This window comes from Cherax quadricarinatus, chromosome 11, assembly GCF_038502225.1.
Source record: "Cherax quadricarinatus isolate ZL_2023a chromosome 11, ASM3850222v1, whole genome shotgun sequence".
NCBI classification, from domain to species: domain Eukaryota; kingdom Metazoa; phylum Arthropoda; class Malacostraca; order Decapoda; family Parastacidae; genus Cherax; species Cherax quadricarinatus.
The window spans coordinates 26,160,507-26,188,234 of record NC_091302.1 but is presented as its reverse complement, the minus strand read 5'-3'; the positions used below and the strand labels follow the sequence as shown (position 1 = coordinate 26,188,234).

General features: G+C 61.7%; 1 protein-coding gene across 1 annotated transcript in view; it reads left to right on the top strand.

The window, feature by feature from the left end:
* Positions 1–3,342: 3,342 nt before the first annotated feature.
* The window catches only part of LOC128687544 (serine-rich adhesin for platelets-like), a 109,688-nt gene continuing 85,302 nt past the window's right edge, over positions 3,343–27,728 (top strand). The window contains exon 1 of the mRNA XM_070083860.1: positions 3,343–3,525. Coding sequence (XP_069939961.1) covers positions 3,343–3,525 — 183 coding nt within the window. The remainder of the gene's footprint in view (positions 3,526–27,728) is intronic.

Sequence of the window (27,728 nt, the reverse complement as noted above, 5' to 3'; positions counted from 1 at the left end):
AACCACACTGGATTTATAGTGTTTATAAAATCTCGTGTTGGACTGTATCTTTAATGTGACTTTTGAAAAGTAAAGTGTCACATGAGAACCAATATTTTCTATAATTTTCTTTAGATACTGTAAGGAGTTGATTAAGTGAGGAAAAATTGTTGTAATTTAGAAGAAATTAATATTCCAGTAATTAAAATGTATTAGACATCTGGAAATGTCACTGAATTTAAATAAATGTGTGTATCAAAGATAAACGTTCAAGGGGGGTGGGGGTAATGAACGACTTTGTGAGAAATTATGTGGATGAATTTTTACAAGCGCAATCTTGAATTAAAAGCTTCCACCAACTTAACTGGGGAGAGATCTGGGGCATCTAAAAAAGATTATACTTACTGATGTTGATGTTCCTAGGAGACATGTGGGACTTAGCGACAGGAGGTGGCAACACTGTCCCTCCTTCACTGTCTCAGCTTCCCGACTCACGTCCAGACCTTAAAATTTATGTGAACATAAATCTTGAATATTGATTAGTAAAAGAGTTTCAAACCAGTAACATTGGTAGTATTTAATGTGGACTGCATATGATTAATCGAAAATGTGAACTTGACTAAGGATTTGTTATAATTTTTTTTAAACAAATTATGGTCTTGATGATATATCCTAACGCCTCCTTATCGTCAGGCAACTAATATTGGTCAATACCTACCTACCTTACCTGTTGTGTGAGACATAACACTGGGAGGCGAGCACAGTACTACGCTGTGATACAATTCTTCATTCAGAGGCAACAGCGCATCCCATTTTGTTTATCATAATCAGCATTAACCAGACACTTATTTTACGGATCTGGACCTTTAAAGATATACTACACTGAAATTTTGGTCAAAGCTTCAATCTTCAAGCATTGTTCCTGATATGCATCTTAGATTCTGTGCCAGATATGAAATTGATTAGTTGAGGTTTAGCCTACAGCATTTACGATTGAAATTTTGAAATATGTCTTTATTACTGAGTAGCGCAGCGCAGTGTTTTATGTACTCTATCTATGTACTCTGCAGTATTTATAAACATTAACTAACTTTCTCTCTTTTCAGATACTCTGATTACTTATATATTCTACTACCAAGATGGTTACAATGTCAACGAGGAAAGTCACAGAACATACATTGTTTGGTCATGCCAGTGTTCTTCCAATGAACAAACTTACGTCCGAAGACGATATGTTAAAGAACTGCTGGCGATATATATGTGATGAAGGAAAGTTTACTGATGTTTCAGTGATTATCAAGATAGCAGCTTAGGATTGTTCTGAACCATAAATATGGGAGAAACCAGTTGAAGACAGAAAGACTATTCCTATTCTCAGCCAGAAAACTATTGAGGAAAGATTGAGAAAATTGTACAGTAGAGGAATAGAACTTAATAAAAACAATAATATCTCCAAAAGAGCTACATATCAGGATGAAATGAACGAGCTGCTTGATTTATGCAGTTGTTTCTGTCCTGCTGTCTCCTGTCAAGATGTAGGATGCAAAACAAAGGAGTGTGACGGATACCACCTGGACTGTAATTGTGATGTGTAAGTTCCTAAACGTGAGTTACAGTTCCTTCCTGACAAGAGAGGCGATAGGAAAATTAAAATTGGCTGTTTTGACATGACAGTAACGAGGATGTGGAACAGAGTGGCGGTAAAAGAGGAGCAGGATGCAGCCAGAGCCAGTAAACAGCTGGAGGAAAGACAGAGTGAACCGGCAGCTGGAGAAGTTTCTGATTCTGACGATAATTTAAATTATGCCAGAGATAGCCCTTTTCTCGATACTGATGCTGAATATGTCTTGAGTGGTCTGACTGCCAGCAGCTCACAGCAGAACAGTACAAGACTCCTCACACTGGCAGCCACACGTGACCAATACTTGATCAGTGATTATGCTGGAGCTGCCATTGCTTCCACCACCTTAATGGACTATGGACATTATCATCGTGGACGACAGAAGTCAAGTTATTGGACCACAGTAGTTACGAGATGCCAGAAACAAATACCAAACGGAGAGGCAAGAAAATCAGCTAGCAAACTTTGAAAATATCACTTCACTGTATTTTGATGGTAAGAGGACCTCCACTCGTGTAATAAGAAAGAACGAGAAGACCAAGAAATGGAGTCCAAAGATAGTGCTGAAAGATCATTAAGTCATCATGGTGAAGCCCAGCACTGAATATCTCACTCATGTGACTCGCAAGTCAAGCCATGGAAAGGAGATTGCCAAGACTATCTATACATTTCTTGTAGACAAGAAACTAACTCAGGAGCCAGTTGTATGTGTTGATTTTGACAGAGCCAAAGCAAATGTCGCAAATGTCCGAGCTGACAATAGAGCCATTCATCATCTTCAAATGTTGCTTGGTCATCTGGACCCTTATTTCATTTGTCAGCTTAATGGAAATGAGCTTCCATTTCTTGCTGTTTTCTAAAACTATGACAGTAAGCTAAGGTGTCCTGAGCATTGGAGCTGCTCCATTTGCAAGCAAATCAAGGATCCTCTGTCTGAGTTGCCAGCTGTTGCTTTGCAATAACGATGTTAGAATTACCGACAATATATAAAGTAAAAGGACACAAGAGCAACTGATGTGACAGTTTTATTGTGCCAACGTTTCGCTTTCCAGGAGCTTTGTCAAGCCGTTACGGCTTGACAAAGCTCCTGGAGAGCGACACGTTGCCACAATAAAAATGGCTCATTAGTTGCACTTGTGTCCTTTTACTTTACAGTTGTTGCTTTCCAGCCAGTCAGTTTCACTGATTTCTCTGCTCTGAACCAGGTTCACCGTGTGTGTCAAGGTGGAATACTTTATGGAGTAGGATCCTTAGGCTGTATGAGGCAACATCAAGACCCAGTCAGGAGCTGAAAAGAGTCGTCATTACGATTTTAAAGTTCAGTGCATCAATGTGGTTCCACATCAAGCTGCAGCCTTATGTCACACACGATCTAAAGAATGTCTTCCAGTCACTGCAATTTATGAGACATCTGATCAGTGAAGAAAAGAAGATAGTAAAAAAGATTGTTCAAAGAAATTCCTACTTTGTTCACACAGATCAGCAGCTTCTTGGTAGCGCTGATGAAGACATGACTGTGAGAGACAAAGTTGTCTCAATGATAAGAAAAATTAGAGAAGAGAAACAGGAGACAGAAGAAAGTACTCAGAGCTCTGATGAGGATGGACAAGATTCTGCTGATGCTGTTGACTGATGAGGATGATGATAGTGAAGATGAAGAGAATAATAATGTCGCTCCTATTGTCAACTCAAAAAAAGTAGTGATTCTCAAACTAAAGTTGTAAGGAAAGAACTATCATTCCATGATTGACTGGAAGACTGAACTCAAAACTGAGCCTCCGTTCATTTCTTCTCTATCAGACCATCAGGTTCTGAAAAATATTGAGACTCCACTGGAGGTTCCCAAGTGGCCAAACAACACTCAGGCTGTTAAGAGAGGGATAAAATTGATGACTGAAGCTTGTACTGAAGTGACTGGACAGAAGGTAAGAGATGGATTTACAAGGCAAAGAATATTTTCCAGGAAAGTGATGCCAAAGTTCCGTACCAAGAAAGACTTCAATTATAACTTGTTATAGTTTAAAATTAAATAGTTGATGATTGATATAGCTCATGTACATTTGATTATACAATCTTCACAACCAAAAATAATATAAACCATGTACACTTGATTATTATCCTGACAACCAATAAATTATAACTAATTGCTTGCATTGGTGTATAATTTGACGAAAAGTCGATCGCGATGCTGCAGGGTAAATGGGCACGAAACGGTCTGAAATTTTGCACAGAAGTTTGTTGTGACTATACATATAATGCCTGAAAAGTGCAGCTTCCATCTCTAAAATTTGTATTTTTTCTCAATGCTCGCTACTACACATTAGATCTTTCTCTAGATATAAGAGTCAGCCGATAATTTTCTAATCGGGTCGGATGAACCTAGATTAATTACTCCATTCATTAGTCCAATGCACACATTATGCCATCTATCACCCCCCCCCGAAAAGTTAATCTTTTATACACACAATTATTTAAAACAAGTGACACACCTGGAACTGTCACTGTCCAGGTGTATAATACATTTCCATTACTGGAATAAATTACCTCTAAATCACAATAATTTTTCCTAACTTAATTAACTCTTACAGTATATCAGGAAATTATAGAGAACATTGTTTCTCATGTAACACACCGCTTTACTGTTTCTTAACACTATTATCGCTGGGCGGGACGGGTCGCTGGGTGCGACGGGTTGCTGGGTGGATGGGTCACTGGGTGGGATGGGTTGCTGGGTGGGACGGGTTGCTGGGTGGGACGGGTCACTCGGTGGGATGGGTGGCTGGGTGGGACGGGTCGGTTGGTGGGACAGGTCGCTCGGTGTGACAGGTCTCTCGGTGGGACGGGTCGATCGGTGGGACGGGTCGCTGGGTGGGACGGGTCGCTGGGTGGGACGGGTCACTCGGTGGGACGGGTGTCTGGGTGGGACGGGTCACTCTGGGGGACGGGTCGGTCGGTGGGACGGGTCACTCGGTGGGACGGGTGGCTGGGTGGGACGGGTCGCTCGGTGGTACGGGTGGCTGGGTGGGACGGGTCGGTTGGTGGGACGGGTCGCACGATGGTACGGGTCGCTTCGTGGGACGGGTTGCTCTGTGGGACGGGTCGCTCGGTGGGACGGGTAGCTCGGTGGGACGGGTCGCTCGGTGGGACGGGTCGCTCGGTGGGACTGGTCGCTCGGTGGGACAGGTAGCTATGTGGGACGGGTCGCTTGGTGGGACGGGTCGCTCGGTGGGACGGGTCGCTCGGTGGGACGGGTCGCTCAGTGGGACGGGTCGCTCGGTGGGACTGGTCGCTCGGTGGGACAGGTAGCTATGTGGGATGGGTCGGTTGGTGGGACGGGTCTCACGATGGTACGGGTCGCTTCGTGGGACGGGTTGCTCTGTGGGACGGGTCGATCAGTGGGACGGGTCGCTCGGTGGGACGGGTTGCTCTGTGGGACGGGTCGATCAGTGGGACGGGTAGCTCGGTGGGACGGGTCGCTCGGTGGGATGGGTCGCTCGGTGGGACTGGTCGCTCGGTGGGACAGGTAGCTATGTGGGACGGGTCGCTTGGTGGGACGGGTCGCTCGGTGGGACGGGTCGCTCGGTGGGACGGGTCGCTCAGTGGGACGGGTCGCTCGGTGGGACTGGTCGCTCGGTGGGACAGGTAGCTATGTGGGACGGGTCGGTTGGTGGGACGGGTCGCACGATGGTACGGGTCGCTTCGTGGGATGGGTTGCTCTGTGGGACGGGTCGATCGGTGAGACGGGTCGCTCGGTGGGACGGGTCGCTCGGTGGGACGGGTCGCTCGGTGGGACTGGTCGCTCGGTAGGACAGGTAGCTATGTGGGACGGGTCGCTTGGTGGGACGGGTCGCTCAGTGGGACGGGTCGCTCGGTGGGACGGGTCGCTCGGTGGGACGGGTCGGTGGCTGGGACGGGTCGGTGGGTCGCTGGGTGGGACCGGTCGCTGCGTGGGACAAGTCAGTGGGTGGGACGGGTCGCTGGGTTGGACAAGTCGGTGGGTGGGACGGGTCGCTGGGTGGGACAAGTCGGTGGGTGGGACGGGTCGGTGGGTGGTAAGGGTCGGTTTGTGGGATGGGTCACTCGGTGTGACAGGTCTCTCGGTGGGACGGGTCGATCGGTGGGACGGGTCGCTCGGTTGGACGGGTCTCTGCGTGGGACGGGTCGCTGGGTGGGACGGGTCGGTGGGTGGGACGGATCGCTGGGTGGGACGAGTTGCTGGGTGCGACGGGTCGCTGGGTGGTACGGGTCGGTGGATGGGACGTTTCGGTGGGTGGGATGAGTCGCTGGGTGAGATGGGTCGCTGGGTGGGACGGGTCGCTCGGTGGGACAGGTCGCTGGGTAGGACGCATCGCTGGGTGGGACGAGTCGCTGGGTGCGACGGGTCGCTGGGTGGGACGGGTCGGTGGGTGGGACGTTTCGGTGGGTGGGACGGGTCGCTCGGTGGGACGGGTCGCTGGGTGGGACAGGCCACTGGATAGGACGGGTCGGTAGGTGGGCGGGGTCGCTCGGTGGGACGGGTCTCTTGGTGGGATAGGTCGCTCGGTGGGACGGGTCGCTCAGTGGGACGGGTAGCTGTGTGGGACAGGTCGCTAGATGGGACGGGTCACTGGGTGGGACGGGTCGCTCAGTGGGACGGGTCGCTGGGGGGGACGGGTCACTCGGTGGGACGGGTCGCTCAGTGCGAATGGTCGCTGGGTGGGACAGGTCGCTCAGTGTGATGGGTCGCTTGGTGGGCCGGGTCGCTCGATGGAACAGGTCGCTCAGTGGGACGGGTGTCTGGGTGGGACGGGTCGCTCAGTGGGATGGGTTGCTAGGTGGGACGGGTCTCTCAGTGGGATGGGTAGCTGTGTGGGACAGGTCGCTAGATGGGATGGGTCACTGGGTGGGACAGGTCACTGGGTGGGACGGGTCGCTGGGTGGGAGGGGTCGCTCAGTGGGACGGGTCGCTCGGTGGGACGGGTCGCTGGGGGGGACGGGTCGCTAGGTGGGACGGGTCGCTGGGTGGGACGGGTCGCTGGGGGGGACGGGTCGCTGCGTGGGATGGGTTGCTGGGTGGGCCGGGTCTCTGAGTGGCCCGGGTCACTGGGTGGGATGGGTCACTGGGTGGGATGGGTCGCTGTGTGGGACGGGATTCCTTGGTGGGACGGGTCACTGGGTTGGACGGGTCACTGGGTTGGACAGGTCGCTGGGTGGGATGGGTTCTTTGGTGGGACGGGTCACACAGAGAGACGGCTTGCTTGGAGGAACGGGTCGCTGGGTGGGACGGGTCGCTCGGTGGGACGGGTCGCTCGGTGGGATGCGTCACTTGGTGAGACGGGTCGCTGGGTGGGACGGGTCGCTCGGTGGGACGGGTCGCTCGGTGGAACGGGTCGCTGGTTGGGATGGGTTGCTGAATGGGACAGGTCGCTGAGACGGAAGAGTCGCTTGGTTGAACGGGTCGCTCAGTGGGACGGGTTGCTGGGTGGGATGGGTCGCTGGGTGGGACGGGTTGCTAGGTGGGCAAGGTCGCCGGTTGGGATGGGTTGTTGGGTGGGACGGGTCGCTGGGTGGGGCGGGTCGCTAGATGGGATGGGTCGCAGGGTGGGATGGGTCGCCGGGTGGGACGGATCACTGGGTGGGACGGGTCACTGGATGGGACGGGTCGTAGGGTGGGACGGTACGCTTGGTGGAACAGACCATTGGGTGGGACGGGTAGCTGAGAGGGACGGGTCACTGGGTTGGATGGGTTGCTTGGTGGGACAGGTCGCTAGGTGGAACGGGTCGCTGGTTGGGATGGGTTGCTGAATGGGACAGGTCGCTGAGACGGAAGAGTCGCTTGGTTGAACGGGTCGCTCAGTGGGACGGGTTGTTGGGTGGGACGGGTCGCTGGGTGGGACGGGTTGCTAGGTGGGCAAGGTCGCCGGTTGGGATGGGTTGTTGGGTGGGACGGGTCGCTGGGTGGGGCGGGTCGCTAGATGGGATGGGTTGCAGGGTGGGATGGGTCGCAGGGTGGGACGGATCACTGGGTGGGACGGGTCACTGGATGGGACGGGTCGTAGGGTGGGACGGTACGCTTGGTGGAACAGACCATTGGGTGGGACGGGTAGCTGAGAGGGACGGGTCGCTGGGTTGGATGGGTTGCTTGGTGGTATGGGTCGCTGGGTGGGATGGGTCGCTGGGTGAAGCGGGTCGCTGGATGGGACGGGTCACTGGATGGGATGGGTCACTGGGTTGGACGGGTCGCTGGGTGGGACGGGTCGCTCGGTGGAATGGGTCACTCGGTGGGATGCGTCGCTTGGTGAGACGGGTCGCTGGGTGGGACGGGTCGCTCGGTGGGACGGGTCGCTCGGTGGGACGGGTGTCTGAGTGGGATGGGTCGCTCAGAGAGACGGGTCGCTAGGTGGGACATGTTGCTGGGTGGGACAGGTCGCTGCGAGGTACGGGTCGCTCGGTGGGACGGGTAGCTGGGTGGAACAGGACTCTGGGTGGGACGGGTCGGTGGGTGGGACGGATCGCTGGGTGGGACAGGACACTGGGTGGGACTGGTCGCTGTGTGGGACAGGTCACTTGGTGGGACGGGTCGCTAGGTGGGCCGGGTCACTGGCGGGGACGGGTCACTAGGTGGGATGGGTCGCTGGGTGGGACAGGTCCTTGGGTGGGGCGGGTCGCAGGGTGGGAGGGCCGCTGGGTGGGACGGGTCCTTGGGTGGAACGGGTCGATGGGTGGGACGGGTCTCTGGGTGGGACAGGTCGCTAGGTGGAACGGGTCGCTGGGTGGGATGGGTTGCTGAATGGGACAGGTCGCTGAGACGGAAGAGTCGCTTGGTTGAACGGGTCGCTTAGTGGGATGGGTTGCTGGGTGGGACGGGTCGCTGGGTGGGACGGGTTGCTAGGTGGGCAAGGTCGCCGGTTGGGATGGGTTGTTGGGTGGGACGGGTCGCTGGGTGGGGCGGGTCGCTAGATGGGATGGGTTGCAGGGTGGGATGGGTCGCTGGGTGGGACGGATCACTGGGTGGGACGGGTCACTGGATGGGACGGGTCGTAGGGTGGGACGGTACGCTTGGTGGAACAGACCATTGGGTGGGACGGGTAGCTGAGAGGGACAGGTCGCTGGGTTGGATGGGTTGCTTGGTGGTACGGGTCGCTGGGTGGGATGGGTCGCTGGGTGAAACGGGTCGCTGGATGGGACGGGTCACTGGATGGGATGGGTCGTTGGGTTGGACGGGTCGCTGGGTGGGACGGGTCGCTCGGTGGAACGGGTCGCTCGGTGGAACGGGTCGCTGGGTGGGACGGGTTGCTAGGTGGGATCAGTTGCTGGGTGGGATGGGTCGCTGGATGGGACGGGTCGCTCGGTGGGACGGATCACTGGGTGGGACGGGTCACTGGCTGGGACGGGTAGCTCGGTGGGACGGGTTGCTCAATAGGACGGGTCGCTGGGAGGGACAGATCGCTGGATGGGACGGGTCGCAGGGTGGGACGGGACGCTTGGTGGAACAGGCCACTGGGTGGGACGGGTCGCTGAGAGGGACGGGTCGCTGGGTTGGATGGGTTGCTTGGTGGTACGGGTCGCTGGGTGGGACGGGTCGCTGGGTGAAACAGCTCACTGGATGGGACGGGTAACTGGATGGGATGGTTCGCTGGGTTAGACGGGTCGCTGGGTTGGATGGGTTGCTTGGTGGTACGGGTCGCTCGGTGGGACGGGTCTCTTGGTGGGACGGGTCGCTCGGTGGGATGGGTCGCTCAGTGGGACGGGTAGCTGGGTGGGACAGGTCGCTGGATGGGACGGGTCGCTGGGTGGGACGGGTCACTGGGTGTGACGGGTCGCTCGGCTGGACGGGTCGCTCAGAGGGACGGGTCGCTGGGTGGGACAGGTCGCTGGATGGGAGGGTCGGTAGGTGGGCGGGGTCGATGGAGGGAGGAGTCGCTCGATGGGACGGGTCTCTTGGTGGGATGGGTCGCTATGTGGGACGGGTAGCTCAGTGGGACGGGTAGCTGGGTGGAACAGGTCACTGGATAGGACGAGTCACTGGGTGGGACGGGTCAATGGGTGGGACTAGACGCTCGGTGAGTGGGTCGCTCAGAGGGACGAGTCGCTGGGTGGGACAGGTCACTGGATGGGACAGGTCGCTGGGTGGACGGGTCGCTCAGTGGGACGGGTCGCTCGGTGGGACGGGTTGCTAGGTGGGACGGGTCGCTCAGTGGGACGGGTCGCTCAGTGGGACGGGTCGCTAGGGGGATGCGTCGCTAGGTGGGACAGGGCGCTGGGTGGGTCGGGTCGCTGGGGGGGACGGGTCGCTCCGTGGGACTGGTTGCTGGGTGGGCCGGGTCGCTTGGTGCGATGGGTCGCTCAGAGGGACGGGTTGCTGGATGGGACAGGTCGCTGGATGAGAGGGTTGGTAGGTAGGCGGGGTCGATGGAGGGAGGGGTCGCTCGGTGGGACGGGTCTCTTGGCGGGATGGGTCGCTCGGTGGGACGGGTTGCTCAGTGGGACAGGTAGCTGGGTGGGACAGGTCGTTGGATGGGAAGGGTCACTGGGTGGGACAAGTCGCTCGGTGAGATGGGTCGCTCAGAGGGACGAGTCGCTGGGTGGGACAGGTCGCTGGATGGGACAAGTCGCTGGGTGGGACGGGTCGCTCAGTGGGACAGGTCGCTCGTTGGGACGGGTCGCTCGGTGGGACGGGTTGCTAGGTGGGACCGGTCGCTCAGTGGAACGGGTTGCTGGGGGGACAGGTCGCTAAGTGGGACGGGGCACTGGGAGGGACGGGTTGCTGGGGGGACGGGTCGCTGTGTGGGACTGGTTGCTGGGTGGGCCGAGTCACTGGTTGGCCCGGGTCACTGGGTGGGACTGGTCACTGGGTCGGATGGGTCGCTGTGTGGGATGGGTCCCTTGGTGGGATGGGTCGTTGAGAGGGATGAGTCGCTGGGATGTTCGGGTCGCTGCGTGGGACGGGTCGCTGGATGGGACGTGTCGCTAGGTGGGCAGGGTCGCTCGGTGGGATGCGTCACTTGGTGGGACGGGTCACAAGGAGAAACGGGTTGCTGGGAGGAACGGTCGCTGGGTGGGACGGGTTGCTCGGTGGGACGGGTAGCTCGGTGGGACGCGTCGCTCGGAGGGACGGGTCGCTGGGTGGGACGGGTCACTGGCTGGGATGGGTAGCTCGGTGGGACGGGTTGCTCAATAGGACGGGTCGCTGGGAGGGACAGATCGCTGGATGGGACGGGTCGCAGGGTGGGATGGGACGCTTGGTGGAACAGGCCGCTGGGTGGGAGGGGTCGCTGAGAGGGACGGGTCGCTGGGTTGGATGGGTATATTGGTGGTACGGGTCGCTGGGTGAGACGGGTTGCTGGGTGAAACGGGTCGCTGGACGGGTCGCTGGGTTGGATGGGTATATTGGTGGTGAGAGGGACGGGTCGCTGGGTGGATGGGTTGCTTGGTGGTACGGGTGGGACGGGTGCTGGGACTGGATGGGACGGGTTGCTGGGTGGGACAGGTTGCTAAGTTGGACGGGTCGCTCGGTGGGACGGATCGCTCGGTGGGACGGGTCGCTGGGTGGGACGGGTCACTCAGTGGGACGGGTCGCAGGGTGGGAAGGGTCGCTGGGTGGGACGGGTCGATGGGTGGGACGGGTCTCTCGGTGGGACGGGTCGCTCAGAGGTGCGGGTCACTGGGTGGGACAGATTGCTGGATGGGACGGGTTGCTGGGTGGGACGGGTCGCTCAGTTGGACGGGTCGCTCGGTGGGATGGGTCGCTCGGTGGGACGGGTCGCTGGGTGGGGCGGGTCGCTCAGTGGGACTGGTCGCAGGGTGGGAAGGGTCGCTGGGTGGGACGGGTCGCTCAGTGGGACGGGTCACTGGGAGGGACCGGTTGCTGGGTGGGTCAGGTCGCAGGGTGGCACGGGTCGCTGGGTTGGACAGGTCGCTGGGTGGGACGGGTCGCTGGGTGGGACGGGTCGCTGGGTGGGATGGGTCGCTCTTTGGGACAGGTCGCTCAGTGGGAAGGGTCGCTCGGTGGGACTGGTCGCTCGGTGGAACGGGCCGCTTGGTGGGACCGGTCGCTCGGTGGGATGAATAGCTGGGTGGGACGGGTCTCTCGGTGGGGCGTATCGCTCGGTGGGAGTGGTCACTCGGCGGGATGGGTGTCTGGGTGTGATGGGTCGCTCGGTGCAACGGGTCGCTGGGTGAGACGGGTCGCTTGTTGGGACGGGTCGCTGAGTGGGACGGGTCGCTCTGTGGGACGGGTTGCTCGGTGGGGCGGGTCGGTTGGTGGGACGGGTCGCTGGGTGGGACGGGTCGCTCGGTGGGTCGGGTTGCTGGGTGGGATGGGTATCTGGGTGAGACAGGTCTCTGGATGGGACGGGTCGCTGGGTGGGATGGGTCACTGAGTGGGACGGGTCGCTCGTTATGACGGGTCGTTCAGAGGGACTGGTCGCTGAGTGGGACAGGTCGCTGGGAGGAATGGGTCACTGGGTGGGACGGGTCACCGGGTGGTCCTGGTCGCTCAGTGGGACTGGTCGCAGGGTGGGAAGAGTCGCTCGGTGGGATGGGTCGCTCGGTGGGACGGGTCACTGGGAGGAACGGGTCGCTGGGTGGGACGGGTCGCTAGGTGGGACGGGTCTCTCGGTGGGACGGGTTGCTCGGTGGGACGGGTCGCTGGGTGGTGCTGGTCGCTCAGTGGGACGGGTCGCTCGATGGGACGGGTCACTGGGAGGAACGGGTCGCTGGGTGGGACGGGTCGCTAGATGGGACGGGTCGCTCGGTGGGACGGGTTGCTCGGTGGAACGGGTCGCTGGGTGGGACGGGTCGCTGGGTGGGACGGGTCGCTCGGTGGAACTGGTCGCTTGGTGGGATGGGTCGCTGGGTGGGACAGGATGCTGGGTGGGACGGGTAGCTGGGTGGGACGGGTATCTGGGTGGGACAGGACGCTTGGTGGGACGGGTCACTGTGTGGGACTGGTCACTTGGTGGGATGGGTCGTTGAGAGGGACGGGTCGCTGACTTCGACGGGTCACTGGGTTGGATGGGTCGCTGTGTTGGGCGGGTCACTGGGAGGGAGGGGTCTCAGGGAGGGACAGGTCGCTGGGTGGGACGGGTCGCAGGGTGGGACGGGTCGATGGGTGGGACAGGTCACTTGGTGGGACAGGTTGCTAGGAGGGACGGGCTGCTGGGTGTGACGAGTCGCTGGGTGGGACGGGTCGCTTGGTGGAACTGGCTGCTGTGTGGGACAGGTTGCTTAGAGGGACGGGTCGCTGGGATGGACGGGTCGCTCGATGGGACGGGTCGCTATGTGGGACGAGTCTCTGGGTGGGACGGGTTGCTAGGTGGGCCAGGTCGCTGCTTGGGAAGGGTCGTTGGGTGGAACGGGTCGCTGGGAGGGATGGGTCTTTGGGAGGGACGGGGCGCTGGGTTGGACGTGTCGCTCGGTGGGACGAGTCAGGTGGGCCAGGTCGCTGTTTGGGACGGGTCGTTTGGTGGGACGGGTCGCTGGGTATGACGGGTCGCTAGGTGGGACAGGTCGCTGGGTGCGATGGGTCGCTGGGTGGGACGGGTCAGTGGGTGGGTCAGGTCGCTGGGTGGGACAGGTCGCTAGGTGGGACGGGCTGCTGGGTGGGACGGGCCGCTGGGTGGGCCCAGTCGCTGGGTGGGACGGGTCGCTTGGTGGAACTGGCCACTGTGTGGGACAGGTCGCTGAGAGGGACGGGTCGCTGGGATGGACGGGTCGCTCGATGGGACGGGTCGCTATGTGGGACTGGTCGCTGGGTGGGACGTGTCGCTCGGTGGGACGGGTCAGGTGAGCCAGGTCGCTGGTTGAGACGGGTCGTTGGGTGGGACGGGTCGCTGGGTGGGACGGGTCGCTGGGTGGGATGGGTCGGTGGCTGGAATGGTTCGCTGGGTGGGACGGGTCGTTGGGTGGGACGGGTCGCTGGGTGGCATGGGTCTTTGGGTGGGCCGAGCCGATGAGTGGGACTGGTCGCTGGGTGGGACGGGTCGCTGGATGGGACGGGTAGCTGGGTGGGACAGGTCGCTGAGAGGGATATGTCGCTAGGTTGGACGGGTCGCTCGGTGGGACGGGTCGCTGGGTGGGACGGGTCGCTGTGTGTGCTAGGTCACTGGTTGGGACGGGTCGTTGGGTGGGACGGGTCGCAGGGTTTGACGGTTCGCTGGGAGGGACGGATCGCTTAGTTGGACGGGTCGCTCGGTGGGACGGGTCGCTGGGTGGGACGGGTCACTGGATGGGATGAGTTGCTGGGTGGGACGGGTCACTCTGGGGGATTGGTAGCTGGGTGGGACGGGTCGTTTTGTGGGATGGGTCGCTGGGTGGGACAGGTCGCTAGGTGGGACGGGCCACTGTGTGGGACGGGTCGCTGGGTGGGCCCGGTCGCTGGGTGGAACGGGTCGCTTGGTAGAACTTGTCGCTGTGTGGGACAGGTCGCTGAGATCGACGGGTCGCTGGGATGGACAGTTCGATCGATGGAACTGGTCGCTATGTGGGACGGGTAGCTGGGTGGGACGGGTTGCTAGGTGAGCCATGTCGCTGGTTGGGACGGGTCGCTGTGTGGGACGGGTCGCTGGAAGAGTTGGGTCTCTGGGAGGGAAGGGGCGCTGGGTGGGACATGTCGCTGTGTGGGACTGGTCACTTGGTGGGATGGGTCGTTGAGAGGGACGGGTCGCTGGGTTGGACGGGTCTCTGGGTGGGACGGGTCGCTGGGTGGGGCGGGTCACTAGGTGGGCCGGGTCGCTGGTGATTACGGGTCGCTAGGTGGGATGGGTCGTTGAGTGGGATGGGTCGCTGGGTGGGACTTGTCTCAAGGAGTGACGGGTCGCTGGGTAGGATGGGTCGCTGGGTGGGACGGGTCGATGGGTGGGACGGGTAGCTGGGTGCGACAGGTTGCTAGGTGGAACGGGTCACTGGGTGGGACGGGTGGCTTGGTGGAACTGGTCGCTGGGTGGGACGGGTCGCTGAGAGGGACGGGTCGCTGGGTTGGATGGGTTGCTTGGTTGTACGGGTCGCTGGGTGAGACGGGTTGCTGGGTGAAACGGGTCGCTGGATGGGACGGGTTGCTGGGTGGGACAGGTTGCTAAGTTGGACGGGTCGCTCGGTGGGACGGATCGCTCGGTGGGACGGGTCGCTCAGTTGGATGGGTCGCTCTGTGGGACGGGTCGCTCGGTGGGACGGGTCGCTGGGTGGGGCGGGTCGCTCAGTGGGATGGGTCGCTCAGAGGTGCGAGTCTCTGGGTGGGACAGGTCGCTGCCTGGGACGGGTTGCTGGGTGAGACGGGTCGCTCAGTTGGACGGGTCGCTCGGTGGGACGGGTCGCTCAGTGGGACGGGTCGCAGGGTGTGAACGGTCGCTGGGTGGGACGGGTCGCTCGGTGGGACGGTTCACTGGGAGGGACTGGTTGCTGGGTGGGACACGTCGCAGGGTGGGACGGGTCGCTGGGTTGGACAGGTCGCTGGGTGGGACGGTTCGCTGGGTGGGACAGGTCGCTGGGTGGGATGGGTCGCTCTTTGGGACAGGTCGGTCAGTGGGAAGGGTCGCTCGGTGGGACTGGTCGCTCGGTGGAACGGGCCGCTTGGTGGGACCTGTCGCTCGGTGGGATGAATAGCTGGGTGGGACGGGTCTCTCGGTGGGGCGTAACGCTCGGTGGGAGTGGTCACTCGGCGGGACGGGTGTCTGGGTGTGATGGGTCGCTCGGTGCAATGGGTCGCTGGGTGAGACGGGTCGCTTGTTGGGACGGGTCGCTGAGTGGGACGGGTCGCTCTGTGGGACGGGTTGCTCAGTGGGACGGGTCGGTTGGTGGGACGGGTCGCTCTGTGGGACGGGTTGCTCGGTGGGTCGGGTCGCTGGGTGGGATGGGTATCTGGGTGGGACAGGTCTCTGGATGGGACAGGTCGCTGGGTGGGACGGGTCACTGAGTGGGACGGGTCGATCGTTATGACGGGTCTCTCAGAGGGACTGGTCACTGAGTGGGACAGGTCGCTGGATGGGAAGGGTCGCAGGGCGGGATGGGTCGCTCAGTGGGACGGGTCGCTCGGTGGGACGGGTCGCTCGGTGGGACGGGTCGCTCGGTGGGACGGGTCACTGGGAGGAACGGGTCGCTGGGTGGGACGGGTCGCTAGGTGTGACGGGTCGCTCGGTGGGACGGGTCGCTCGGTGGGATGGGTCGCTGGTGGGGCGGGTCGCTCAGTGGGACTTGTCGCAGGGTGGGAAGGGTCGCTGGGTGGGACGGGTCGCTCGGTGGGACGGGTCACTGGGAGGGACCGGTTGCTGGGTGGGACACGTCGCAGGGTGGGACGGGTCGCTGGGTTGGACAGGTCGCTGGGTGGGACGGTTCGCTGGGTGGGACAGGTCGCTGGGTGGGATGGGTCGCTCTTTGGGACAGGTCGCTCAGTGGGAAGGGTCGCTCGGTGGGACTGGTCGCTCGGTGGAACGGGCCGCTTGGTGGGACCTGTCGCTCGGTGGGATGAATAGCTGGGTGGGACGGGTCTCTCGGTGGGGCGTAACGCTCGGTGGGAGTGGTCACTCGGCGGGACGGGTGTCTGGGTGTGATGGGTCACTCGGTGCAACGGGTCGCTGGGTGAGACGGGTCGCTTGTTGGGACGGGTCACTGAGTGGGATGGGTCGCTCTGTGGGACGGGTTGCTCAGTGGGACGGGTCGGTTGGTGGGACGGGTCGCTGGGTGGGACGGGTCGCTCGGTGGGTCGGGTCGCTGGGTGGGATGGGTATCTGGGTGGGACAGGTCTCTGGATGGGACGGGTCGCAGGGTGGGACGGGTCACTGAGTGGGACGGGTCGCTCATTATGACGGGTCTCTCAGAGGGACTGGTCACTGAGTGGGACAGGTCGCTGGATGGGAAGGGTCGCAGGGCGGGATGGGTCGCTCAGTGGGACGGGTCGCTCGGTGGGACGGGTCGCTCGGTGGGACGGGTCGCTCGGTGGGACGGGTCACTGGGAGGAACGGGTCGCTGGGTGGGACGGGTCGCTAGATGGGACGGGTCGCTCGGTGGGACGGGTTGCTTGGTAGGACGGGTCGCTCGGTGGGACGGGTTGCTTGGTGGGACGGGTCGCTCGGTGGAACTGGTCGCTTGGTGGGATGGGTCGCTGTGTTGGGCGGGTCGGTGGGTGGGACAGGATGCTAGGTGGGACGGGTAGCTGGGTGGGACGGGTAGCTGGGTGGGACAGGACGCTTGGTGGGACGGGTCGCTGTGTGGGACTGGTCACTTGGTGGGATGGGTCATTGAGAGGGACGGGTCGCTGACTTGGACGGGTCACTGGGTTGGATGGGTCGCTGTGTTGGGCGGGTCACTGGGTGGGAGGGGTCTCAGGGAGGGACGGGTCGCTGGGTGGGATGGGTCGCTGGGTGGGACGGTTCGATGGGTGGGACAGGTCACTTGGTGGGACAGGTTGCTAGGTGGGACGGGCTGCTGGGTGTGACGAGTCGCTGGGTGGGCCCGGTCGCTGGGTGGGACGGGTCGCTTGGTGGAACTGGCTGCTGTGTGGGACAGGTTGCTTAGAGGGACGGGTCGCTGGGATGGACGGGTCGCTCGATGGGACGGGTCGCTATGTGGGACGGGTCGCTGGGTGGGACGGGTTGCTAGGTGGGCCAGGTCGCTGGTTAGGAAGGGTCGTTGGGTGGAACGGGTCGCTGGCAGGGATGGGTCTTTGGGAGGGACGGGGCACTGGGTGGGACGTGTCGCTTGGTGGGACGGATCAGGTGGGCCAGGTCGCTGTTTGGGACGGGTCGTTGGGTGGGACAGGTCGCTGGGTATGACGGGTCTCTAGGTGGGACGGGTCGCTTGGTGGGATGGGTCGCTGGGTGGGACAGGTCAATGGGTGGGTCAGCTCGCTGGGTGGGACAGGTCGCTAGGTGGGACGGGCTGCTGGGTGGGACGGGCCGCTGGGTGGGCCCGGTCGCTGGGTGGGACGGGTCGCTTGGTGGAACTAGCCACTGTGTGGGACAGGTCGCTGAGAGGGACGGGTCGCTGGGATGGACGGGTCGCTCGAAGGGACGGGTCGCTATGTGGGACTGGTCGCTGAGAGGGATATGTCGCTAGGTTGGACGGGTCAGGTGGGCCAGGTCGCTGGTTGAGACGGGTCGTTGGGTGGGACGGGTCGCTGGGTGGGACGGGTCGCTAGGTGGGACGGGTCGCTGGGTGGGATGGGTCGGTGGCTGGAATGGTTCGCTGGGTCGGACGGGTCGCTGGGTGGGACAGGTCGCTGGGTGGGATGGGTCTCTGGGTAGGCCGAGCCGATGAGTGGGACTGGTCGCTGGGTGGGACGGGTCGCTGGGTGGGACGGGTAGCTGGGTGGGACAGGTCGCTGAGAGGGATATGTCGCTAGGTTGGACGGGTCGCTCGGTGGGACGGGTCGCTGGGTGGGATGGGTCGCTGTGTGTGCTAGGTCACTGGTTGGGACAGGTCGTTGGGTGGGACGGGTCGCAGGGTTTGACGGTTCGCTGGGAGGGACGGGTCACTGGTTGGGATGAGTTCCTGGGTGGGACGGGTCACTCTGGGGCATGGGTAGCTGGGTGGGATGGGTCGTTGGGTGGGACGGGTCGCTGGGTGGAACAGGTCGCTAGGTGGGACGGGCCGCTGTGTGGGATGGGTCGCTGGGTGGGCCCGGTCGCTGGTTGGAACGGGTCGCTTGGTGGAACTTGTCGCTGTGTGGGACAGGTCGCTGAGATCGACGGGTAGCTGGGATGGACGGTTCGATCGATGGGACTGGTCGCTATGTGGGACGGGTCGCTGGGTGGGACGGGTTGCTAGGTGAGCCATATCGCTGGTTAGGACGGGTCGTTGTGTGGGACGGGTTGCTGGGAGGCTTGGGTCTCTGGGAGGGACGGGGCGCTGGGTGGGATATGTCGCTGTGTGGGACTGGTCACTTGGTGGGATGTGTCGTTGAGAGGGACGGGTCGTTGGGTTGGACGGGTCTCTGGGTGGGACGGGTCGCTGGGTGGGGAGGGCCACTACGTGGGCCGGGTCGCTGCGGGTTATGGGTCGCTAGGTGGGATGGGTCGTTGAGTGGGATGGGTCGCTGGGTGGGATTTGTCTCAGGGAGTGACGGGTCGCTGGGTAGGACGGGTCGCTGGGTGGGACGGGTCGATGGGTGGGACGGGTCGCTGGGTGGGACAGGTTACTATGTGGAACGGGTCACTGGGTAGGACGGGTCACTTGGTGGAACTGGTCGCTGTGTGGGACAGGTCGCTGAGAGGGACGGGTCGCTGGGATGGACGGGTCACTCGAATGGACGGGTCGCTATGTGGGACGGGTCGCTGGGTGGGACGGGTTGCTAGGTGGGCCAGGTCGCTGGTTGGGACGGGTCGTTGGGTGGGACGGGTCGCTGGGTGGGACGGGTCGCTAGGTGTGATGGTTCGCTGGGTGGGATGGGTCGCTGGGTGGGACAGGTCTCTGGGTGGGCCGGATTGGTGGGTGGGACTGGTCGCTGGGTGGGACCGGTCGCTGGGTGGGACGGGTCGCTTGGTGGCACGGGTCATTGTGTGGGACAGGTCACTGAAAGGGACATGTCGCTGGGTTGGACGGGTTGCTCGGTGGGATTGGCCGGTGGGTGGGACGGGTCGCTAGGTGTGCCAGGTCTCTGGTTGGGACGAGTCGTTGGGTGGGACGGGTCGCAGGGTGGGACGGTTCGCTGAGAGGGATGGGTCGCTCAGTGGGACGGGTTGCTGGGTGGGGCGGGTCACTGGATGGGACGAGTCGCTGTGTGGGACGGGTCGCTCTGGGGCATGGGTCGCTGGGTGGGACAGGTAGCTCGGTGGGATGGGTTGGTGGGTGGGACTGGTCGCTGGGTAGGACGGGTCGTTTGGTGGGACGGGTCGTTGGGTGGGACGGGTCACTGGGTGCGACGGGTTGCTGGGTAGGACGGGTTGGTGGGTAGGAAGGGTCTATCGGTGGGATGGGTCGCTCGGTGGGACGGGTCGCTGAGAGGGACGGGTCGCTGAGAGGGACTGGTCGCTGGGTTGGACGTGTCGCTTGGTGGGACGGGTCGCTGGGTGGGAGGGGTCACTGAGAGGGACGTGTCGCTGGTTTGGATGGGTCGCTTGGCGGGACAGGTCGCTGGGTGGGACGGGTTGTTGGGTGGGACGAATCGCTGTGTGGGACGGGTCGCTGGGTGGGACGGGTCAACTAGGTGGGACGGGTCGCTGGGTGGGATTGGTCACAGGGTGGGACTGGTCGCTGGGTGGGACGGGTCGCTGGGTGGGATGGTTCACTGGGTGGGACTGGTCGCTGGGTGGGACGGGTCGCTGGGTGGGACGGGTAACTTAGTGTGACGGGTCGTTTGGTGGGATGGGTCCCTCCGTGGGATGGGTCGCTGCGTGGGATGGGTCGCTAGGTGGGATGAGTCGTTGGGCAGGATTGGTCTCTATGTGTGACAGGTCGCTCAGTGGGACGGGTCGCTCGGTGGGACTGGTCGCTCGGTGGAACGGGTCACTCGGCGGGACGGGTCGCACGGCGGGACGGGTGTCTGAGTGTGACGGGTCGCTTGGTGGGACGGTCTCTCGGTGGAACGGGTCGCTCGGTGGGACGGGTCGCTTGGTGGAACGGGTCGCTGGGTGGGACGGGTCGCTCTGTTGTGCTGGTCGCTCGGTGGCACGGGTCGCACGGTGGCACGGGTCGCTCAGTGGGACGGGTCGCTTGGTGGGACGGGTCACTGGGTGGGACGGGTCGCTCTTTGGTGCTGGTCGCTCGGTGGCATGGGTCGCACGGTGGCACGGGTCGCTCAGTGGGACGGGTCGCTCGGTGGGACGGGTCGCTCTGTGGGACGGGTCGCTGGGTGAGATGGGTCGTTGGGTGGGACGGGCCGCTCGGTGGGAAGGGTCGCTGGGTGGGACGGGTCGCTAGGTGGCATGAGTCGTTGGGTGGGACGGGTCGCTCTTTTGGACAGGCCACTCAGTGGGATGGGTCGCTCGGTGGGACTGGTCACTCGGTGGAACGGGCCGCTCGGTGGGACGGGTCACTTGGTGGGACGGGTCGCTCGGTGGAACGGTTCGCTCGGTGGGACGGGTCACTTGGTGGAACAGGTCGCTGGGTGGGATGGGTCGCTCTGTGGGGCTGGTCGCTCGGTGGCACGGGTCGCACTGTGGCATGGGTCGCTCAATGGGACGGGTCGCTTGGTGGGACGGGTCACTGGGTGGGACGGGTCGCTCTTTGGTGCTGGTCGCTCGGTGGCATGGGTCGCACGGTGGCACGGGTCGCTCAGTGTAACGGGTCGCTCGGTGGGACGGGTTGCTCGGTGGGACGGGTCGCTGCATGAGACGGGTCGTTGGGTGGGACGGGTCGCTCGGTGGGAAGGGTCGCTGGGTGGGACGGGTCGCTAGGTGGCATAAGTCGTTGGGTGGGACGGGTTGCTATGTTGGAAAGGCCACTCAGTGGGATGGGCCGCTCGGTGGGACGGGTCGCTCGGTGGGACGGGTAGCTGGGTGGGACGGGTCGCTGGGTGGGACGGGTAGCTCTGTGGGACGGGTCGGTGGGTGGGATGGATTGCTCGATGGGACGGGTCGCTCGGTTAGACGGGTCGATCGGTGGGACAAGTGTCTGGGTGTCACGGGTCACTTGGTAGGACGGGTCGCTCTGTGGGACGAGTCGGTGGGTGGGACGGTCACTGGGTGGGACGGGTTGCTCTGTGGGACGGGTCGCTCGGTGGGATGGGTCGCTCGGAGGGATGGGTCGCTCGGTGGCACGGATCGCTCGGTGCCACGGGACGCTCGGTGGGAGGGGTCACTGGGTGGGACGGGTCGCTGTGAGGGACGGGTCGCTGGGTGGGACGGGTCGCTGTGTGGGACGGATCGCTCGGTGGGACCGGTCGCTCGGTGGGAAGGGTCACTCGGTGGGACGGGTCGCTCGGTGGGACGGGTCGCTCGGTGGGACGGGTACCTGGGTAAGACGGGTCGCTTTGTAGGACGGGTCGCTGGGTGGGACGGGTCGATGGGTGGGCCGGGTCACTGGGTGGGAGGGGTTTCTGGGTGGGATGGGTCACTCTGTGGGACGAGTCGCTCGGTGGGACGGGTCGCCCGGTGGGACGGGTCGCTGGGTGGGACGGGTCCCTCGGTGGGACGGGTTTCTGGGTGGGACGGGTCACTCTGTGGGACGAGTCTCTCGGTGGGACGGGTCGCCCGGTGGGACGGGTCGCTGGGTGGGACGGGTCGCTCGGTGGTCCGGGTGGCTGGGTGGGACGGGTAGGTTGGTGGGACGGGTCGCTCGATGGTACGGGTCGCTTCGTAGGACGGGTTGCTCTGTGGGACGGGTCGCTCGGTGGGACGGGTAGCTTGGTGGGAAGGGACGCTTGGTGGGGCGGGTCGCTCGGTGGAACGGGTCGCTCGGTGGGACGGGTCGCTCGGTGGGACTGGTCGCTCGGTGGGACAGGTAGCTATGTGGGACGGGTCGCTGGGTGGGACGGGTCACTTGGTGGGACGGGTCGCTCGGTGGGACGGGTCGCTCGGTGGGACGGGTCAATGGGTGGGACTGGTCGCTCGGTGGGACAGGTAGCTATGTGGGACGGGTCGCTGGATGGGACGGGTCAATGGGTGGGACTGGTCGCTCGGTGGGACAGGTAGCTATGTGGGACGGGTCGCTGGATGGGACGGGTCGCTGGGTGGGGCGGGTCGCTCAGTGGGATGGGTCGCAGGGTGGGAAGGGTCGCTCGGTGGGACGGGTCGCTCGGTGGGACGGGTCACTTGGAGGGACTGGTTGCTGGGTGGGACGGGTTGCTTGGTGGGACTTGTCTCTGGGTGGGACGGGTCGGTGGGTGTGATGAGTAGCTGGGTGGGACGGGTCACTTGGAGGGACCGGTTGCTGCGTGGGACGGGTCGCTCGGTGGAACGGGCCGCTTGGTGGGAGCGGTCGCTCGGTGGGATGAGTAGCTGGGTGGGACGGGTCGCTGGGTGAGACGGGTTGCTCGGTGGGAGGGGTCGATGGGTGGGACGGGTATCTCGGTGGGGCGTATCGCTCGGTGGGAGTGGTCACTCGGCGGGACGGGTGTCTGGGTGTGACGGGTCGCTTATTGGGACGGGTTGCTGAGTGGGACGGGTCGCTCGGTGGGACGGGTCGCTGGGTGGGAGGGGTCGCTAGGTGGGACAGGTCGCTGGATGGGACGGGTCGCTGGGTGGGACGGGTCACTGAGTGGGACGGGTCGCTCAGTATGACGGGTCGCTGGGTGGGACGGGTCACTGAGTGGGACGGGTCGCTCAGTATGACGGGTCGCTCAGAGGGACGGGTCGCTGGGTGGGACGGGTCGCTGGGTGGGACGGGTCAATGGGTGGGACGGGTCGCTCGGTGGGACGGGTCGCACGGCGGGACGGGTGTCTGGGTGTGACGGGTCGCTTGGTGGGACGGGTCGCTCGGTGGGACGGGTCACTGGGAGGAACGGGTCGCTTGGTGGGACGGGTCGCTGGGTGGGACGGGCTGCTGGGTGGAACGGGTCGCTCAGTGGGACGGGTCGCTTGGTAGGACGGGTCGCTCGGTGGGACGGGTCGCTGGGTGGGACGGGTCGCTCGGTGGGACGGGTCGCTTGGTGGGACGGGTCGCTCGGTGGAACCGGTCACTTGGTGGGACGGGTCGCTGGGTTGGACGGGTCGGTGGGTGGGACAGGATGCTGGGTAGGACGGGTAGCTGGGTGGGACGGGTAGCTGGGTGGGACAGTACGCTTGGTGGGACGGGTCGCTGTGTGGGACTGGTCACTTGATGGGATGGGTCGTTGAGAGGGACTTGTCGCTGGCTTGGACGGGTCGCTGGGTGGGATGGGTCGCTATGTTGGGCGGGTCACTTGGTGGGACGGGTCTCAGGGAGGGACGGGTCGCTGGGTGGGACGGGTCGCTGGGTGGGACGGGTCTATGGGTGGGACAGGTCGCTTGGTTGGACAGGTCCCTAGGTGGGACGGGCTGCTGGGTGCGACGAGTCGCTGGGTGGGCCCGGTCGCCATGTAGCACGGGTCACTTGGTGGAACTGGCCGCTGTGTGGGACAGGTCGCTTAGAGGGACGGGTCGCTGGGATGGACGTGTCGCTCGATGGGACGGGTCGCTATGTGGGACGGGTCGCTGGGTGGGACGGGTTGCTAGGTGGGCCAGGTCGCTGGTTGGGACGGGTCATTGGGTGGAATGGGTCGCTGGGAGGGATGGGTCTTTGGGAGGGACGGGGCACTGGGTGGGACGTGTCGCTCGGTGGGACGGGCCAGGTGGGCCAGGTCGCTGTTTGGGACGGGTCGTTGGGTGGGACGGGTCGCTGGGTGGGACAGGTCGCTAGGTGGGATGGGTCGCTGGGTGGGATGGGTCGCTGGGTGGGACGGGTCGATGGGTGGGTCAGGTCGCTGGGTGGGACAGGCCGCTAGGTGGGACGGGCTGCTGGGTGGGACGGGCCGCTGGGTGGGCCCGGTCACTGGGTGGGATGGGTCGCTTGGTGGAACTGGCCGCTGTGTGGGACAGGTCGCTTAGAGGGACGGGTCGCTGGGATGGACGGGTCGCTCGATGGGACGGGTCGCTATGTGGGACGGGTCGCTGGGTGGGACGGGTTGCTAGGTGGGCCAGGTCGCTGGTTGGGACGGGTCATTGGGTGGAACGGGTCGCTGGGAGGGATGGGTCGCTAGGTGGGACGGGTCAGGTGGGCCAGGTCGCTGGTTGGGACGGGTCGTTGTGACGGGTCGCTGGGTGGGACGGGTGGCTTGGTGGGCCGGGTCGCTGGGTGGGATGGGTCGGTGGCTGGAATGGTTCGCTGGGTGGGACGGGTCGCTGGGTGGGACGGGTCGCTCGGTGGGACAGGTCTCTTGGTGGGATGGGTCGCTATGTGGGATGGGTCGCTAGGTGGGATGAGTCGTTGGGTGGGACGGGTCGCTCTGTTGGACAAGCCACTCAGTGGGACGGGTCGCTCGGTGGGACTGGTCACTCGATGGAACGGGCCGCTCGGTGGGACGGGTCGCTCGGTGGGACGGGTAGCTCTGTGGGACGGGTCTGTGGGTGGGATGGATCGCTCGATGGGACGGGTCGCTCTGTGGGATGGGTCGATCGGTGGGACGGGTGTCTGGGTGTGACGGGTCGGTGGGTGGGACGGGTCGCTGGGTGGGAGGGGTTGGTGGGACGGGTCGGTGGGTGGGACGGGTCGGTGGGTGGGACGGGTCGGTGGGTGGGACGGGTCGCTGAATGGGACGGGTAGCTGGGTGGGACGGGTCTCTCGGTGGGACGGGTCGCTAGGTGGGACGGGTCTCTGGGTGGGACGGGTCGCTGGGTGGGACGGGTCGCTAGGTGGGATGGGTGGCTCGGTGGGACGTGTCGGTGGGTGGGACGGGTCTGTGGGTGGGACGGGTCAGTGGGACGGGTCTGTGGGTGGGACGGGTCGGTGGGTGGGACGGGTCGGTGGGTGGGACGGGTCGGTGGGTGGGACGGGTCTGTGGGTGGGACGGGTCGGTGGGACGGGTCTGTGGGTGGGACGGGTCGGTGGGACGGGTCGGTGGGTGGGACGGGTCGGTGGATCGGGTCGGTGGGTGGGACGGTTTGCTCGGTGGGACGGGTCGGTGAGTGGGACGGGTCGGTGGGTGGGACGGTTTGCTCGGTGGGACGGGTCGGTGAGTGGGACGGGTCGGTGGGTGGGACGGGTCGGTGGGTGGGACGGGTTGGTGGGTGGGACGGGTTGCTCGGTGGGACGGGTCGGTGAGTGGCACGGGTCGGTGAGTGGGACGGGTCGGTGGGTGGGACGGGTTGGTTGGTGGGACGGGCCGCTCCGTGGGACGGGTCGGTGGGATGGGTCGGTGGGTGGGACGGGTCGGTGGGTGGGACGGGTCGCTCGGTGGGACGGGTCGGTGGGTGGGACGGGTCGCTCGGTGGGACGGGTCGGTGGGTGGGACGGGTCGGTGGGTGGGACGGGTCGGTGGGTGGGTCGGGTCGGTGGGTGGGACGGGTCAGTGGGACGGGTCTGTGGGTGGGTCGGGTCGGTAGGTGGGACGGGTCGGTAGGTGGGACGGGTCGGTAGGTGGGACGGGTCGGTAGGTGGGACGGGTCGGTGGGTGGGTCGGGTCGGTGGGTGGGACGGGTCGGTGGGTGGGACGGGTCGGTGGGTGGGTCGGGTCGGTGGGTGGGTCGGGTCGGTGGGTGGGACGGTCGCTCGGTGGGACGGGTCGGTGTGACGGGTCGCTGGGTGGGACGGGTTGCTAGGTGGGACGGGTCGCTCGGTGGGACGGGTCGGTGGGTGGGAAGGGTCGGTAGGTGGGACGGGTCGGTAGGTGGGACGGGTCGGTAGGTGGGTCGGGTCGGTAGGTGGGACGGGTCGGTAGGTGGGACGGGTCGGTGGGTGGGTCGGGTCGGTGGGTGGGTCGGGTCGGTGGGTGGGTCGGGTCGCGTGTGAGGTCGTGAGGTGAAATCTCCACGTTATTAATGTCTTCTGTTCTTCTTTTATTTTAATCCCTTGAAAATATGAGCAATCAGGACAGTGCTGGGAATTTCAGTATTTTTTTTTTCGCTGTGCGAGTGGTGTCACTTCAGTATTTAACGTCTAAAATGTGCTTCTCTTACCTCTTCTTTCTTTTCATCTGAAGATGTAGGTGGCCCGGTGGTCTGGTGGCTAAAGCTCCCGCTTCACACACGGAGGGCCCGGGTTCGATTCCCGGCGGGTGGAAATAGTACTTATCAATGTATAAACAGGGTACGTGGAGGGTATTTACTGGGTATATGCAAGATCTAATAGGGAATACTTTTTATGCTAGTGCGCAGTGTAATTATGACATTTAATTTCCCCAGTAGAATTCAATGGACTATATTTAAATCAACAAAATAACTAAAAAATATGGGAAAATCGTGAAGCATTTTATTCAGATAATCTTTCGCTCTTTGACCGATCATTAGACTTACAAGTGAGAAGATCCACGTTGTTCCCTGAGAGAGGAAATGTCTGGTTTTGTGTCATTATACCTGTTGACTCTGTTCTCCAAACAGTAAATGGAAATCAGTGTGTTAGCAGAGAGTTATTAGTGGCATTCAAGTAAAGCAAGTGGTAGCATTGTTTACATAGACCTGAGCAAGTGTTGGGGCACGATAACAACTTGAAGACTCTATATTTAATTATTTACGAAATACGTAATATAAATCAGATTTTTTTTAAATAATGACTATAAATTATTAGCAAAGAATTAGCTTTGCGAGTTAAAAAAAATTATCTCTAGAAGATTAAGTATTTAGAATATGCAAGGACTACCTTCATTTAAATAATAAAAAAATAGAAAGACTGCATAATATTATTGCAAGCGATCATCTCCTGTAGGCCTATTATTACCTTGCAATTTTTACACACTTGCAGGTATGGATTATATATTAGAGTGAAACGTTACATAATGGGAAATGAATAGTTGTGCACTAGAAAGGTGTTAACTATCTGTTGTTTGTGTGTATTGGTAGTTTAAGAGTGTATATAGTAAGTAATAGTAATATAATGTGAGTATAGATGATGGTGGCCACGAGGACAGCAGCTGTCTACTACCACATTCATACTCACGATTATTTATAGCAAATTGCAACAGCATTGCAGTCCAGCAGCTATAAATATAGCATTTAAAAGTTTCAAATAACATTTCTTAGGTTTTTTTTTTTTTTTTTTTAATCCCAATCGTTCATATGGTGACACCAGGTTATTATTATAAAGGGGGAAGCGCTAAACCCGTAGGATTATACAGCGCCTGTTGGGGGGGGGGATGGAAGGTATTCAGGGTTAATTCAGGAAACTGGAGCACAGATCCAGTTTCCTGGTGACACCAGATTTTGTGGGCCCCTGGAGTACAGGTACTGTCAGGACCCCAGTTATATTTTGTGGGCCCCTGGGGTACAGGTATTGTCAGGACCCCAGTTATATTTTGTGGGTCCCTGGGGTACAGGTACTGTCAGGACCCCAGTTATATTTTGTGGGCCCCTGGGGTACAGGTATTGTCAGGACCCCAGTTATATTTTGTGGGTCCCTGGGGTACAGGTACTGTCAGGACCCCAGTTATATTTTGTGGGTCCCTGGGGTACAGGTACTGTCAGGACCCCAGCTTTATTTTGTGGGCCCATGGGGTACAGGTATTGTCAGGACCCCAGTTATATTTTGTGGGTCCCTGGGGTACAGGTACTGTCAGGACCCCAGTTATATTTTGTGGGCCCCTGGGGTACAGGTACTGTCAGGACCCCAG